The 17,931-nt window shown below is 39.3% G+C and overlaps 1 protein-coding gene across 1 annotated transcript; it reads right to left on the reverse strand.

Moving 5' to 3' along the window:
• Positions 1-2,059: 2,059 nt before the first annotated feature.
• On the reverse strand, positions 2,060-6,275 carry LOC107025038 (oxygen-evolving enhancer protein 1, chloroplastic-like). The gene is made up of 4 exons (XM_015225915.1): positions 6,225-6,275; positions 4,562-4,641; positions 2,651-2,795; positions 2,060-2,293 (listed from the first exon to the last, which is right to left on the reverse strand). The coding sequence occupies exons 1-4, from the start codon at positions 6,273-6,275 to the stop codon at positions 2,060-2,062; spliced, it is 510 nt and encodes a 169-aa protein (XP_015081401.1).
• Positions 6,276-17,931: the final 11,656 nt, after the last annotated feature.

Consider the following 17,931-nt stretch of genomic DNA (forward strand, 5'->3'; position numbering starts at 1 on the left):
TGTATATATATATATATATATATATATATATCCTACTACAACCAACTCGATATTAGAGAAGATAAATGATGCTTGGAACTGCATCTTGAAAACATATGTAGAGTGTAGTATTAGTACCAAAAAAACCTATATCTAGTAGGCATCATAGACCGATTGGGGTTGAAATGTAAAGACAATATGAAAATCAAGAAGTAACTCTATAGAGATCAACTGAACGGAAATCTAACAGGACTACACATAATTCTAGGAACGAGTGGAAGAGAACAACAAGAAACTAGCTATAACCTAAATAGACATCAATAAGTCAAGCAGGTACATTTATGCACCAAGTTTATGAAAAATTACCCGAATGGACCACCAAAAGGTTTATGAGTACAAAAAAGAGTTATAACTAAAGAGTTTGAAATTTGGTTAATCAAGAACACAAGATGCACATCCCAACCTTAAATCAAGGATAAAACAACCAACGAATCAAATAGAACCATGCCATAAGGAATCAACTCAATAGAGGATAATATGCCTAAAACTCAGATTGTGGTTGTAGATTATGTGTGCACGCCTTGAAATCTACGACTATAGGAGTTGTATGCCAAGACCTTAATCTACGACTATATGAACTATTGAGGGAGAGTACCGTGTCAAATCACCATCATAATTCCATTGTGGATCGACATCCAGCGAAACTTGTAAGCTCATGCAACTTTAAACATGAACCAAATCAAATTTTCATCATTGAAAGAAGCCCAAAATCTCAACAAAGAATATTTGGTCCATAGTAAAAAGGGAATTATGGATGACATATTATCTGAGTTGAGTTACCTCTTATCTAAGGCCACTAAAACAAAAGATGTTTTTAGTGGCAATATATTGCAACTAATACATTATCTAAACTACACTATTCCCAGCATTTAAACTTAAGCCAATAAAGGAAATACTTTTCAGTGACAGTTAAAAATATATAGCGATAGAATTATAGCCAATTTGTATTGTTTTTACTTTCCCTCAAATTCTTTTTTGCTTCAAATTTCCCCATCTCCGCCCTTCAATCAAATTCCAATGGCCGGCGAAGGAAATTTGCACGACAACAATGGAAATTGGCACAACTACTGTGGAGTTCGCCACAACATCAGTGGAGTTTGATACAATGGTGGTGGAGTTCAGGACATCGGCCTTGGAATTCAGAACATCGGTGCTATTGATGATAAAAAAGATGAATTAAAGCCGCCGACATCTCTATACGAGATCATCGCCAGCTATTCGTATAAGTACATTCATCATCTTCGATTGCCTCATATTCGATCGGATTGAATTCGAACTTCTATGTGGTTTGGTAACTATTAATATCCATTTTATTTATCTATTAGGCCATGTATGGGCGTATGTTTTAGAGTTCTATCCTTAATATTATTTGACTTGATGCATTTGTTCTATATCACATAGCTTGATCTTATGTCCAATATAGTTGGTGTAGAATTGTTTATAGAAACCAAACTAACTGTGTTGGAGTTCAATTTCTTATCTCCTGTTTGAAATAAACAACTAAACTTAGCATTTAACTGAAACCTTATTTGTTAATACAAAATTCAAATTTACGCGCTTATACATTTTCATGCCTTGAACTTATGACTTTGCGCACTTACGCAAATCTGATATTCAAGTTCCTGATGTACCTAACTCTTTTCACTCCTTTTCCTTCTAGCAATTCAATGAACAATAGCATAGGCAATGTTCTTCTCCAGCTCATTCGCAATGTTTAGTCCAATGTAACAGGCACCAAGTTAAGCGTTGTCGAATACTTAGTTTGTTAATTGACAGTTCCTAACTTCGATTAATTAATTCATACTCCTTTTTTCTCTGCACTTTGCTTCAGATAAGGACTGAGTATCACTTTGCTTGTATTCTTATAGATTATGTAACTACTGATGTTACTTTATGTTGAGGAATTAACAACTTGTATAGTTGTGCCTTAGCTTAATTCTGTTACAAGTTAGTTAGGCTAGAGTTATTGATAGTTAGGTGTTCTGACTCAGTTTATAAATTAATTCATAAGGTTGGTGTTTTAAAACTTTAGGGCTGAGTTTTTGCTTACGCCCTCTTCCTTGACAATGAATGGTGTTGGATCTAAGTAGAACTTCTTGGCGTTGTATTTACCTAGCTTGAAGGCAATGTTATCAACACCTCCATCTATGGTAGGGCACTGGTTGGCAGTTCCAGTTCCCTTTACTTCCATGTATGTCTTTGTCTGAATCTCGTCTAAGGTTAGACGTTTTGGAACTCTTTCAGCATTAGCTCCCTACACCTTTAGAAATTTTCTCTAAGACACAGGACATCCAACATCAAAAGAAAAAGGGACAAAACGCATAAAACAGTTGATCACTAACAAAACATGAACTATAGATGACAAGATAAACATTCCAAAAATGAGCAGTTTTAAGTTACTCTATGAACCAGCCAAGACATCACAGTTTCTTTGAGCCAGATATAGAATTTTTTTCTACTATTTTAACTTCCTAGTTCCAAGGAGATAATGTAATATCATAGTGATTATAAAACATGGTTTATATTCTTACTAATGTGTTCTATTTAAGAGTTTAAACTTTTAAACGAGATGACAGCACAATTTAACAATCCAAAAACATTATTAACTTACTGAGACAACAAGGGAAGAAGTGGCAAGGGAAAATCCAGCAATCATTGAAGTGTCAATACATTTATGAGAAAAATCTTTAAGATCAGCTTCCAAAGAGAAAGAAAGCCTCGATGCAGCTGTTGTTTCCGGCAGAGACACCACCAACCTTAGTTGGTTGCATAAGAGTAGCAGCTGCTTGTAGAGAGGCTGCCATTTTGTCTTGTTTTTCTGATAGGTTTTCTGCTGCTCTTTGTTTTTGTTTATTAGAAACTAACAAGTGTGACAGTTGAACACATCATTCATGGGATAATGTCTGCAGTTCTATGCACTTTAAGAAGTACAACGGATAGAAAAACAGTTGAAATGGAGTGTCACATCATCAGGGTACGTAAGGTTTCTTGATCAGAGTCTTAGAAATGATATGTTTTCTTATGATGTTTCGGAAACTTGACATTTATCATATATTTTTTTTTGGTTCATGTTTTTAAGGAGCAGGTTGAGAGACTAAAAGAAAAGGTAAGACCACACTAAATGACAATTTTGAGCTTCAATTCACAAAAAGGTAAGAAACATAACAATCTATATGTAGGATTTACATTGTTGAATGTGAATGTCTCTATCGAAGAATTTCCAACTGTTTTACCACCTGTTTGCTTAATTCTTCCCTTTCTTACAAATCTAGGAGAAATCCCGGCTGTTGAAAATGCAAAATTGAGGGAGAAGGTATATTTTTCATTTTGTTACATCAACCTTAGTATAGTCTTCTTCTTTTTTTTTTTAACTCGTCAACTCTAATTCATATATAGTCGGTCAAAAATTTAACTTATTTGGTGCCTATGTTTATAGTTTGGTGGCATTTAACAGAGAAAAGCACTAAGTGGAGAGAAGGAAGGAGAAGCTCCTTGTACAGATGGTAGCGAGAAAGATGTTGAGACTGAATTGTTTATAGGACCACTGGAGTGCAAAGTAAGACGTTTCTAAAAGAATTGATCCTCCAATAGTTGAGGCAAGCATGAGCTAAAACCATATAACAAGAAAGTGTATCGTGGAGTTGTGAAGTAGGAAGAATTACATATTCTTGTTGCCTGCTAGCTAGGCAAGACAACAAGCCCTTAATCACAAAAGGAAGAATAAAATCCTCCCGATATTATACATGATGATGATCCTATATAATACTTTCACTATCTCAATTTTCTTGCTTTTTCATTATTGAACACATTATTTTCATTGTTGAACAGATAAGTTTCTCAATTCTATACAATTGGATTTGGTAATTCTTCTATCAATATTTTTGTATTGATTTATCTGGTTTTACATATGAATTAAGGTGAATTGATGGTCAATTATAATCTTCATAATAATTTCTACTAAAATAAGTTTCACTTATCGCCAGTTATAATTTATAAATGTGGCAGCTTTACTGGCAATAGTTATTGCCACAAAATAAATGCCACTAAAAGTAAAGGCCTTTAGCAACAATATTGTAGGTCTTTACTGGCACTCTAATTTAATGTCGCCAAAGGCTTCAGCGACACTGGATGCAATGGCAACAAATTAAATTTTGCTAAAAACATTTTGCAGCAATAAGTATTGTCGCTAAAAGGAAAATTAAATGCCACTAAAAGTATATTTTGTTATAGTGGGCTCATACTAATGGACCCAAGTCTTCTACACCATTCCGTAGGCAGTTGAGCCGTCTGAATCAACGTCAGAGAATTCTAAGACATATCGACTTCTAAAAATGTGAGTATGATGAAACCCTAGCTTTATCCTAGGATAAGGACAATAAAAAGCTTCTAAATATCATACATGAGCACGAACAAATACCACACGGTAAGGCATGCTCATGAAGCAAGAATAAGATGTTACTATTCATGAAACACCTAAAAATAAAGCATAAGATATGATTTCTACCTTGTATACATTACCTACCTCAGTGCAATCCGTGCACGCTCTAAAATATAATTTCGAAGCTTTCCCCTTCCGAACAGCCTCCGGTCACAGCCATGTAGCTAAAACACAATCACAATGTTATTACGAGCTTTTGACACAAAAAACAGAACAATCAGAGATGAACCTAAATTCGAGTCCAAATAGGATTGTGGGACCCACACTAAGAATCCCAAAATTTTGATTCTTTCAAAAAATCTCAATTGAGTTAGAGCATTATTTTCCCAAAATGGGACACAATTTAATGCTCAGAAAGGCAGACTCAACAACATGTTATACAATCACAATAATACACTAAATAAAAAAGATATCAGACATTTGAGATAAAATTTACCTCAAACTGATGCTAACTGTACCACCCCAAACACTCCAATATGCAGCCACACACTAACCAGAGAATATGAAAAAAATATATCAAAAAAATAGAGGTATTAAACTCTGGAAATGTTTTTTAGAACTTAAGGTTCAACTATTGATTGCGAATAGTCTTTATTTGAAAGATTGGTAAAACTACTCTTCATTACTCCTAAAGCTATAGGCGCTATCGTGACCCCACCCAGGAAATACATACGTGATTGTAGAGGTCGAACCTCACAATAGCAATGACCAAAAGTAATCGACACTATAAGAGAGACACACTTCAATAGCAGGAAGGAGGCCACGCGATCACAATGGCTTACTATAGGTGCCTCCATGATTGTGGAGGTTCCCTTACGACCGTTGTGATCTGCTGATGTATCATCAAAATCGACAAGTTCTCAAAATCCCCTACAAGGTGCTCGAAATTCATTCAAACCACCGTTCATGTAAATGATATATGTTACTCCACAAAATTTGGCATCCCTGAACTCAATAGATATACCAAAATTTCCAACAAAGGTCATTGCGGTGAAAAATAAACCACACCCAAACTCCATTCATAGCCAAATTCGACAAAGAGGCTTGGGATCTGTACCAAAGATCCTTGTAGACCAAACTCAATATTCAAGAACTAATGAAATCATTAGAATTACATTCTGATGGCATCTTCATGAGCATTTAATTGAAGTCAACCATTCTAGTTTCAAAAGCTCCAAAAATATTTTTTTAAAAAAAAACTTGCATATAAAACAAAAGAATGACCAGATGATTAAACTTGTCAGTCCAACAAGTTATAAATGACCTAGGGTCGCAATAGGAACACTCAAAATGATGAAAAGAAGGCAGTAAATGGAAAATGATCTAGAGGGTTATTTCAATATTTACTAGTAAAAAGGATTTTTGTCCACAAAATGGTTAAGAAATACATGATGTCTCAAACAAGAAGAAAAAATTCTCTCACGTCTTAGGCTCGGTCTCCTAGGTAACCTCATCTATAAGACGATGTATCTACCAGACCTTTACAATAGAAATGTTTCTCGAACACAACCCACACATATCTATATAGAATAGAAACTAGTCCATGAAGGTCAAATAGTCATCCAACTTAATGTAATAATACCAGATCACATAAGACTGATGAGGAACAGATCGGTGAATCATATAAACTTCGAACATCGGGTGAATAGCTGAAAATGTAGGATGTTAGGTCAACTGGTTAGTGACATAACAAACATTCTATGACATCTCTAATGGACCTATATATCTGAGATTAATCTTGCCCTACCTTTCGGACAACATCACGCTCTTCATGTGCCGCACTCGAAGAAACACCCATCACCAACCTCGAATATCAAAGATCGGTGCCTATGGTTAGCATAATTCTTATGCCTTCTCTTAAATGACCTAAGTATATACTTAATCACCCATACTCGGTCTTAGACCTCTTGAAGCAAATTTATACAACATGACCTAGATTTCAAAGATCCAAACCAACCAATTTGAGAGCGATAGTGTCTACCATACAGGGCCTCGAATGAGACCATCTGAATACTCGAGTCGTAGTTATTATTGTACAAAAACTCTGATAAAGCCAAAAACATGTTCCATTTACCTCAAATTTCAAAAGCACAGGCCTGAAACATATCCTCCAAAACCTATACCATGCCTTGCATTGAATTTCATTGACTAAATTTAGGGGTGCCACAATTTTTTCTAATATTTAATTTAGGTATTGTTACCATCAACCATGGATTAGGGTGAGATACATCCCTAAGACCACATTTATGACTTATTACGATCATTATGAGCTTCTAATGATGTCTTTTGGGTTGACTAATGCTCCAATGATATTTATGGACTTGCTTTTATTTATGTCCTATAAACATACCCCTTGAATTATATTTGGTTGTAACATTTTAACATCCCAAAAATCTTTAATTAAGCCTATATCAAATCTTGAAAAGCTTATAAAATTAATTTGTCGCCATGGGTTATTTGGTAGTGAATTTGGGCCTGGGTTGGACTTTTGAGGTTGAGGTTTGTTTTGGCTAGGTGTGAGTGTAACGGCCTTTTCCAAATTTTATGGGTAGACAAATGTTGAAAGATTTGGCTCAAAAACTTCTTGGTAGTGACTTGAAATATTTAGGCTAGGCTATTCTCCTAAGAAATCTGAGCACAGTTAGATCATGAATTCTCTCTCGCCGCAACTTATCAAAGGTGCGCCTTCCATGGAAAAGAGAGTAAGTATGTCATCCCTGAAAGCACAGCAAGCTCTAGAGTCTATTAAGAGAATGGGGCAACAAAAGAAGAAAGGCACACAGAGTGGAGAAATAGATGGAGGCGTCAAATCCTCTTCCAATTTAAGGAAACAATAACAGGAATCACCTGTATAAGAAGGAATTCAACTACTAGATCGAGTGAATATGGAGATATAAAAGGTGATAATGAGTGAATCAACATTAAATGGACCCGAGTCAACAAGAACAAGAGGGAACAAAACAGGAACTATATTGCAAGTTATCAATGAAACAGTAATAATGAGATGAAGTAGCAGCGCAAGGAATCTTTCATGGGCTGAGGATGCTGAAGCTGAGAAAAAGACTCAAGGATCCGTCTAGGACAATTTCGATATCGAAAAAATGGCGAATGTTGGGTTTAAGGTTGGTTTTGTTGTGCCTAAAATGCATGGGAATGAACCAATATATGAAATTGAACTCGAGGACATCTCATCAGATATTGCATACTAGAAGAACTTAGTTGTGTGCTATATCTTAGGAGCTCACCCTCCCAATGAAGTACTAAAAGGATTCATACGACTATGGCTGAAGCATGGTATTAATAAAGTTTCCACGTTGATGAATGGGATTGTTTTAGTGAGGTTTGATTCTTCTATTGGAAAAAATGAGGTGTTGCATGGGGGTATCTACCATTTTGATAGTAAGCCTTTCATTGTAAAGGCATGGACACCAGAAATGGAATTCAGTAGACATGAATTATATACAGTTTCCATTTGGGTGAAGTTTCCTGGCTTAGATTTTAAATTCTGGAATGCGAAGGGGCTGAGCAAAATAGGAAGCTTAGTGGGATGGCGTTGATGGTTGATCAATACAGAGAAGAACATGGATTTAAAATTTGCAATACTTCTTATCGAGGTAGGGATGGATACTATACTACGAGAGAAGGTGTGTTTTATGAATGAAAGAGGTAATATAATTGAACAAAAGGTTCAGTATGAATGGAGACCAATTTTATGCAAATTCTGCTAGAAAACATGGGCATGGGGAAGAGGAGTTTAGGAAGAAGAAAAGTATACCGAAGACCATTAATTCACAGGGAGGAAAGGAAGGCACAGAAGGAACAGGGACAACAAATATCAGGGAAGGAATACAAGGTTCTTTTGGAGGGAAAGGGGGGCCTAGTCAAAGAATTGCTCAAAGACTTGTTAAATGGATATCGAAAGAAGGAACAACAGAAAATGAAACTATTTCGGTTACACAAATGTAGACTGCAAGGGTACAATACAAAGAAAGAACAGAAGGGCAAAAAACAGGGAATGGTTTCCAGACACTTGATAGTTGGGGAAAACATGGGATGGGTTCACAAAATAAAGAAGGGTGTAGGAGTGGAATAGATCCACCAAATGGATATTTTTTTAATTTGGAATGTAAGAGGCCTCAACGGACTGAATAAGCAAATGGAGGTCCAACAAAATAAACGTAGGAATAGTGGGAATGGTGGAGATAAAAATATAGACGGGAAGAATTGAAAGAGTGGAAAAGTATGTTCCCTGTATGGGATTATACTACAAACCTGGAGCAACACCAAAATGGAAGGATTTGAATAACGTGGAGACCATATTATTTTCATACTACTGTTGTGAGTATGATGGACCAAGCTGTGACGTGTGATATTCTAAATATTTTTGAACAAATAAGGTTCTATTTTATTGTTATATATGGTCTCATTAGTAAGGTGGGTAGGAAAGGATTTAGAAAGGAGGGTAGGAAAGGGTTGTGGAATTATCTATCAGTGACAAATCAAGGACATACACCTTGGTTGATTGCTGGAGATTTCAATTCATTACTAAACTCGAATGGCAGATTGGAGGGGATCTGATTACTATGGGGGAAATAGAGGACTTCAAATAATCTGTGGTGAAGGGTGGGTTGATTGAACTACCGTACTGTGGAAGTAGATTCAGATAGAGTGATAATCTGGGAGGCAATAGAATTTGGTCTAACATAGATTGGGCATTGCAAAACAGTAAGTGTCTACAAAAGATGCATAATTATTCAGTCAATTTCTTGCCAGAGGGAGTGAGTGATCATAGTCCTATCCATGTTGTATTGAAATCAAATATGACACTAAAGAGGAAAGCTTTTAAGTATTTTAATACGTGGTCTAAGCATCCAGAATTTCCACGTACTTTAGAGGAGGTTTGGAGCCAACGTAGATTAGGGTGCACAATATTCCAAGTAGTATGGAAACTTAAAGAGTTTAAAAGAAAATTGGTGGGAATGAATAAACAACGTGTCAGGAATATAATTCAGGAAGCAAATGAGGATAGACAAGCCTTAGTAAGAATCCAACAAGCTCTCCAATGTCAGCCAACTAATAATAGAATAAACAAGGAGGAAAAAGAGAAGTGTGAAATAAATATCTTCATACATCGTTGTCACGACCCAATTTCTCGAGTCATGATGGTACCTACTATAACCCACTAGTAGGTAGGCCGACCCATAACCCGGAACAACATGTAATGGGTCTGCGGGTAGAAACTAAACAAGAGTAGGAAAATTACTATAACAACAAAAACAAACCAATACATAAATACAAATAAGGATCCCCCCTACAACCTGGAAACCACTAGTATAGAGATACCCAAAAAACGAGTACAAGTTCCAACAGTGGACCCCTGAAACTAGACTGTCTTGAAAAGTAAAAGACAAGTCTATATATATACAGATGGAGACTGAAATAGTACAAAATGCCATGTGCTCACCCCAATCTCCAGACCAGACTGCTCCAAACTCAATCAATGCTAGCTACTGGTGCTCGGACCTGCATCACGAAAATAGATTCAGAGCATAGAATGAGTACCAAATAAAAGGTACCAAGTTGGCATCATAGGCCGGCTAAACTTGAAAAGTAAAGCAATATGAAAAGACGGAATTACAAAACTAGATGTCAATAACTGTAGACTAAGTAACAAAGGAATGCACACGACTGTAGAAAAAATTAACTATATTAATATATAAGCTAACTACACCAAAATAGACCCCCAAAAGCCTAGAGGTACACTCGCGTGCAAGTTTAAATAAAAACCCAAACGGACCCCCATAAGCCTGAAGAGTACAATGAATAACTATAACTAAGGACGACAGAACTCAAGGCCAAAGAACATCAAACCAGATGCTCCAAACCAAATAATAGAGTGTGACGGCACAGAGATCGAGCCTTGAACCGAACGTTCTCCTTAAATTACACAACTAGACAATCACAATTATAAGTAACAAAGACAAGACCTCTAACCGGATGCTCTACATACTTGAGGCCGAACCTCTAACCGGATGCTCTACTTCAGTATCTGGATGGTCAAGGCCGGACCTTAAATCTGGATATCCGACAAAGATGTCGATTTAGCTGCTGAAAGAGTCTCTATCTATCTAGAATCATAAATACCCGTGGAACACCATCCACACTTAGCTAATAAATGTAAGTCCTTGAAGCCGAATCAAAAATCAACTTTGAATCGCGGATAGGAAGTCATAGTCACCGACGTAACTCGTGAAGTCGTAAAGTCAAAAGAGATAAGGATAGATATCGTCGGAGCGAGATCATCATCTAGATAAGGACCAAACTATCAAGATCATGTCTTCTGCACCAGTCTATAAGCATTTAATTAGGTCGAGCGACGTCACGGCTAAGTAAAGTCCTACCAACTTCGAATAATGCATTTCTAAAGCAATCCCTAGTCAAACCTAAACTAAGGCCCAACATACTTCCGATAACTAGTATTCAAACATACAAGTACTCCAAATAGCAATGAAGGTCCTAGTTACCCAATATTTCTTAGAAAATGGCTGAAAAAATGATTTCTAACACCTATCTATAATTCAATAACTACCCTATCCAAATTCCAACTAATCAACATGCATTCACATGTTCGAGTTCAATCTAAGAAAGGAAATTGTAGCCTACCTGTACGCGGATCATGTGCGCTCCAAAAATCACTTCTCCAAGCTTTCCCTTTTCGAATTTCCTCAAAATGTTGATACACTATCAAAAATAGAGTCACAACGTTATTACAATCATTTAAACACTAAAATCACATGAAATGGAGACGGACCAATTTCATGGTCAAAACAGAAAAAGTGGGATCCGCGTTGAGCAATCCAGAACTAACCCCAAATAAAGGTCCTAAAAAGATCTCGAAACTTGTGATCCAAAATGTAACATAATTCAAGACTCGAAACAGTCCCAACACGAATATGCAACAAAAAACCCAAATTTTACGCTAAAATTCAACAGCAATGGTAGAAGCTATTAACTAGAATTTACAACAAATGAAGGTCTGACTGCTAAAACCAATCACACCACAACGATCCTTACGAAAAACCCCACAATATAAGCTCTTGAATCACCAGATTCGAACCAAAAATGGCCAGAAAATCATCTTCTAAAATCTTACAAAAGTTGAGCTCGAAAATGAGCTATAACAGCAGTTAAAACACAAAGTTTACCTCAAATCGGGACCCCAAATCAGTTTCCAAGGTCACCAATGTGTTGCGCTCGAAAAATCGCACAACTTAGCTTTTTGAATCGCCCAATTTGGAGATCTATAGCACAATATATCACAACTTTAAAGTAAGACATAAAGGTTGAAATTTGGGTTTTATAAAGGACGAAGCTGGTCGCTAATAAACCCAAAAATCTGGTCGTTAAAACCCCAAATTCTGGTCGCTAAAAGGAGTGCACCAGATTTCAGCATTGGCTAATTTCTTCAAAGTCTTCGACGGGGTGCTCGAAATCTGTTCGGAGCCTGATAACAATAAAAAAGATATGCTACCCTAACAAAATTGTCATTCCAGACTCAATGGCATAGTCGAAATTATCATCAGAGGTCATCTCGATAAACTGTGGATCCCACTTCAATTCGTCCATTTTAAGTGTAAAACCACAAAAGAGCTCGGAAAAATATCAGAAACCGCAGAACGCAAAAGAAAGGTACAACTAGACCAAACTCGACATTCCGGAGCTAGCCCTGCTGACGGAATTCTCATCCGAGAGCGTTTACTCAAAATATTGAATAAACTCAAACTTAGCCTTAAACTTAAAGTTAAAACGCCTAGACACACCAACTAACACTGAAAACTTCGGGAATTATGTCGACCATGCTACTAGCCTAAAATGACCCTAGCCGAACTTATGGAATCGTCTGAATTGTATTTTGATGCATCTTCTTGAACTTTTCATCAAAAATGATCGTTCAAGGTTTATAAGCTCCAAAAATACTAAAGCTCACACAAAAACCAAAAGAATGACCAGGTGATCGAACTGTCAGTTCCAGCAAGTCATAAATGACTTGGGATCGCTGTAGGAACGCTCTAAACGATGAACAAAATATAAAAAATGAAAATGACAAGAAGGGACATTACAATATACTCTACTAAAAAGGACTTTTATTTGCGAAAGTAAGGGTCAAGAAGTACCTGAAGGCTCAAACAAGCCGGGAAACTACTCTGGCATCTTCTGCTTGGTCTCCCAGGTAGCCTCCTTGAGCAAACGTTGCCTCCATCGAACCTTAACACTAGGAATGGCTCTCGAGCTCAATCTCCTCACATCTCTGACTAGGATGGCAACTAGCTCCTCTACAAATGTGAAACGGTCATCCAACTCAAGTACATCATACTGGAGCACATGAGACTCATCAGGAATATATAGGCGTAACATTAAGACATGGAAATCCGGGTGGATGGCTGAAAATGTTGGAGGTAAGGATAACTCATAAGCAACCTCCCCAACTTTCCGAAGTTTCTCAAAAGGCCCAATATACCTGGGACTAAGCTTACCCCACCTCCCAAATCTCATCACACCCTTCATGGGCGACACACGAAGGAATACCTGATCACCAACAGAGTATCTCAAAGGTCGACGCCTCCGATTCGCATAACTCTGGTGCCTACTCTGAGTTGTCCTGAGTCTATCCTTAATCACTCATGCCTGCTCCAAAGCCTCCTGAATCATATTTGTTCCTCGCGGCCTAGGATCTGTAGACTCAAACCAGCCCACTGGAGAGCGACAACACCTACCATACAAGGCCTTTAAAGGGGCCATCTAAATACTAGAATGGAAGTTGTTGTTATACGCAAAATCAGCCAAAGGCAAGAACTGGTCCCACTGACAACCAAACTCCAAAACACAAGCCCTTAGTTGGTCCTCAAGGACATGAATAGTACGCTCTGATTGGTCATCAGTCTGCGAGTGGAAAGTTGTGCTAAGGTCAGCTCGGGTGCCTAACTCATCCTGAAAGGTCATGCAAAAGTTGTGCGTCAACTGAGAACCCCGATCTAATATAATAAAAACCAGCACACCATGAAGTCGAACCACCTCTCAAATATAGATACGAGCCAACATATCAGCGCTAAATGAAGACTGAACAGGAATGAAATGTGTTGACTTGGTCAATCGATCAACAATGACCCAAATACTATCAACTCCTCTATAAGTCCGCAGTTGATCAGCCACAAAATCCATAGTAATGCAGTCCAACTTCCACTCCGGAATGTGCAATCTCTGAAATTCACCACCAGGTCTAAAATGCTCGGCATTTACCTGCTGGAAGCACAAGCAACGAGAAACAAAGTCAGCAATATCTCATCTCATGCCACTCCACCAGTAATGTTGTCTCAAATCACGATACATCTTCACTGTACCCGGATGGATAGAATATCTAGACTCATGAGCCTCAGAAAGTATCAACTGTATCAAATCCCCAACTCCCGGGACACAAATGCGACCGGTGAATCTCAACACTCCATTAGGATCTAAGGTAGACTTATCATCATCACCCGCTAACACTCGATCTATAAGGGACACCAAGGCCTTATCCTTAAACTGACAACCACAGATCGTATCATGCAAAGAACACTGAACTCCCATATAAGCCAAGACGCATCTAGAATCTGAGATATCTAATCGAACCATGCTATTGGCTACAAACTGAATGTCCAAAGCGAAGGGTCTCTCCCCCGCAGATAAGAAGTCTAGACTACCCATACTTACTGCCTTCCGGCTCAACGCGTCTGTTACCACATTTGCCTTGCCCGAATGATAGTGAATAAAGAGATCATAATCCTTCAGGAGCTCAATCCAATGACGCTGCCTAGAATAAAGGTCCCTCAGGCTCATGATGTACTGAAGACTCCTTTGGTTGGTATAGATCTCACATCGAACTCCATACAAGTAGTGCCTCCAAGTCTTTAGCGCGAAAACTACCGCTGCCAACTCCAAGTCATGGGTGGAGTAGTTGTGCTCATGGACCTTAAGCTGCCTCGACGCATACGCAATAACCCGTCCCTAATGCATCAATAAACAACCCAAACCTACACCAGATGCGTCACAATAAATTTTGAAATCCTCGCCCTCAACCGGAAGAGTCAATATAAGAGAACTAGTAAGCAACTCCTTAAGCTTCAGAAAGCTCATCTCACACTCCTCCAATAAGAAAGAGGGAACATCCTTGCAAATAAACCGAGTCAAAGGAGCTACAATAGTAGAAAATCCCTCAACAAAGCACCTGTAGTAACTCGCTAACCCGACAAAGCGACGAGCTTCAGGAACAGAAGTGGGTCTGTCCCAACCACGAATAGACTCAATATTCGTCGGATCAACCCTAATACCCTCCTTGGCTACCACGTTCCCCAATAATGCTACAAAATTAAGCCAAAACTTGCACTTTGAGAACTTGACTTAGAGCTGCTGATCTCTCAAAGTGTACATCACTATCCTCATATGTTGCTCATGCTCTCTCCTGCTCCGCGAGTATAACAATATGTCATCAGTGAATATGATAAAAAATAAATAAAGGTATGTCTTGAACACAAGTTTCATCAAGTCCGTGAAAGCGGCTGGGGCATTAGTCAGCCCAAAAGACATCAAAAGGAACTCATAATGATCGTAATGAGTCCTAAATGCAGTCTTAGGGATGTCCGCTGCTCTAATCCTATGCTGATGGTACCCGAACCTCAAATCAATCATAGAAAACACAACGGCATCCTGAAGCTGATAAAAAAAAATCATCTATACGAGGCATGGGGTAATGGTTCTTCACCGTCACCTTGTTTAGATGATTGTCGTCAATACACATCCTCATAGTCCCATCTTTTTTTTCACAAACAAAACAGGAGCACCCCAAGGCAACACACTTGGACGGATGAACCCTTTTCCTAAGAGTTCCTCTAACTAAAAATTGAGCTCTCTGAGTTCTGTAGGAGCCATCCAGTAAGGCGGAATAGAAATAGGACGGGTGTCGGGCTCCATATCTATGGCAAAATCAATGTCACGCTCTAGGGGTAGGGAAGGTAGATCTGTAAGGAACACATCTGCATACTCTCTAACCACACGAAATGAGTCAATTGAAGGGTCTTCCCTACTCACATCTCTGACGTAGGACAAATAAGTTAAACACCCAGAAGCAACCAATCGCCTAGGCCGCATAAAAAAAATGATCCCCGTCGGTGTGTGACTATAAGCACCCTGCCACAACAATGGGGGAATGCCAGACATGGATAAGGTAATGGTCTTGACATAGCAATCCAAGACCACATGGTAGGGGGATAACCCGTCCATACCCAAGATCACATCAAAATCAATAATATCTAGCATAATAAGATCAACTCTAGTATCATAACTTTGTACAGTAAGTAAGTAAGATCGCAATACTTGATCCACTACTAAGACTCACCTACCAGGGTAGAAACATGAATCGGCTCTGCCAAAGACTCAGACCTCATACCCAATCAGGGAGCAAAATAAATAGATACATATGAGAATGTTGACTTGGGATCAAATAATATTGTAGTAGGTTGATGGCATAAGAAGTGCGTACCTGAGATGACATCATTAGATGCCTTAGTCGCCGCCCTCACCGGGGCTACGTACAAATGGCCCTGAGCAGCTCTGCCTGGTGCACCCGATCTACCACCTGACCTGCCTCCCCGAGCTCCACCTTTGGTACCCTATCGTTTGTCCCAACGGTCCTAGTCCTAACTACCACCTCTAGCCGGAGAAGACACTGCTGAAACTGGTCTAGGTGCAAGTGGAGCTGGTACAATCGGCCCCCGACTTTGCCGTGGCATTCTCTAGACCAATGATAAAGAGAACCACAATCATAACACCCCGAAGTTGAACGCCCTATAGTAACCCAACTGTGGAATAAAGGAAGAGAATCTCATCCCCTCGAACTCTACCCTGTACTAGGACCACTCTACTGATACTGGCCTCCCTCAAAAGCAGGTAATGTCGCCTGTAGGCCGACAAGACTGACCCTGATGGCATCTCTTATGGGGCCTATCATATGAGTCCCTTCCCTAGTCTGGGACCCGCTATAGCTTCCCTGGTAGCGTGACCTCTTATCGCTTCCCCCTTGGGCCTCATAATGAATATGCTCCATGGATAGAGAATGGTCGACCACATCAAGAAATGAACGGCCTGCTGAAACCATATGCTCTGTGTTGACCCTAAAACGGTATCAAAACCCACGTACAAAATAACGCACTCTCTCCCCCTCTGTGGGCAAGATCATAGTAGCATGGCGAGACAACTCATGGAACCTCTCCTCATACTTTGAAACAATCATAGAGCCCTTCTCCAATCTAGAGAAATAATCACAAAGCCTATCTCTGACGCTCCATGGCATGAACCGGGCCAAGAAAGCCTTTGAAACTGACTCCAAGATATAGGAGAAGATCGAACTGGCCTGGACTCTCGATACGTGCACACCACTGCCTGGCTAGCCCACGAAACTGATGAGTAGTAACCTAAGTTACTCTAGACTCTAAGAGGCCTAATGACTGTAATTGCCCCTTACAAGTGAGCTAGAACTCATGGGCATCCTCCCCAATCGCCCCTGAGAATATAGGCGGTGCCAACCTCTAGAATACCCCAAGCATCTTTTGCTCGCGTAGTGGCATCTCTCTAACCTCTAAGTCTGGCATTGCGGCTACATGAACTGGTGACGCCTTAACCGCTAGTGCCGCCACGGCAGGCTGACCATGCAGCATTGGGTATGGTTCCTATCGCATATCACCAATAGATGCTTGTAACTGTGTCAAGAGAGCATGAAGATCAGGTGCTGCAACTGGTGCGGGTGGTGGATGGGCCAGTCTTGGCCCCACTGGCTGTGGTGGTACATGTGTTGCATGAGGCTCATTCTCCCTATCCCGGGACGGTGTTGCGGCCTTACCTCGACCTCGGGGTTGTGTCTACCCCGAGATGGGGCTCCGGGTACATCACCCCTAGACGCACCGCCTCGCGTGCGAGCCATTCTGCAATAGAGTGAAACAACTGAGATTTTAAGTAACAAACAGGTAACCAGTAGGCATCATAGGCAGACAAAACATGAAAAGTAAAGCAATATGAAAAGATGGAATATCAAAACTAGAGGTCAATAACTGAACACTAAGTAAGAAAGGAACGGACACGAGTTTAGAAATAACTAACTAAATTAATATATAAGCTAACAACACCTAGCTGGACCCTTCCCCCCCCCCATAAGCCAAGAGGTACACTCGCGTGCAAGTTTAAATAAAAACCTGAATAGACCCCCATAATCCCGACGAGTACAAAGAATAACTATAAGTAAGGAGGATAGAACTCAAGGACAAAGAACATCGAACCAGATGCTCCAAACCAAATAATAGAATTTGACGGTACGGAGGTCGGGCCTTGAATCAAACGCTCTCCTGAATTACAGAAGTACCCAATCACAA

The sequence above is a fragment of the Solanum pennellii genome, chromosome 7 (genome assembly GCF_001406875.1).
Source record: "Solanum pennellii chromosome 7, SPENNV200".
In the NCBI taxonomy this organism is placed as follows: Eukaryota; Viridiplantae; Streptophyta; class Magnoliopsida; order Solanales; family Solanaceae; genus Solanum; species Solanum pennellii.

What these genes read in the sequence shown, in the direction of transcription:
- LOC107025038 (XM_015225915.1), bottom strand. Translation starts at nt 6,275, where the DNA reads ATGGGTGTTTCTTCGAGTGCGGCACATGAAGAGCGTGATGTTGTCCGA. An exon ending in CGTGCACGGATTGCACTGAG is followed by an intron (nt 2,796 to 4,561) that starts GTAGGTAATGTA and finishes CAACCAACTAAG; the next exon opens with GTTGGTGGTGTCTCTGCCGG. An exon ending in CTTCTTCCCTTGTTGTCTCA is followed by an intron (nt 2,294 to 2,650) that starts GTAAGTTAATAA and finishes CTAAAGGTGTAG; the next exon opens with GGAGCTAATGCTGAAAGAGT.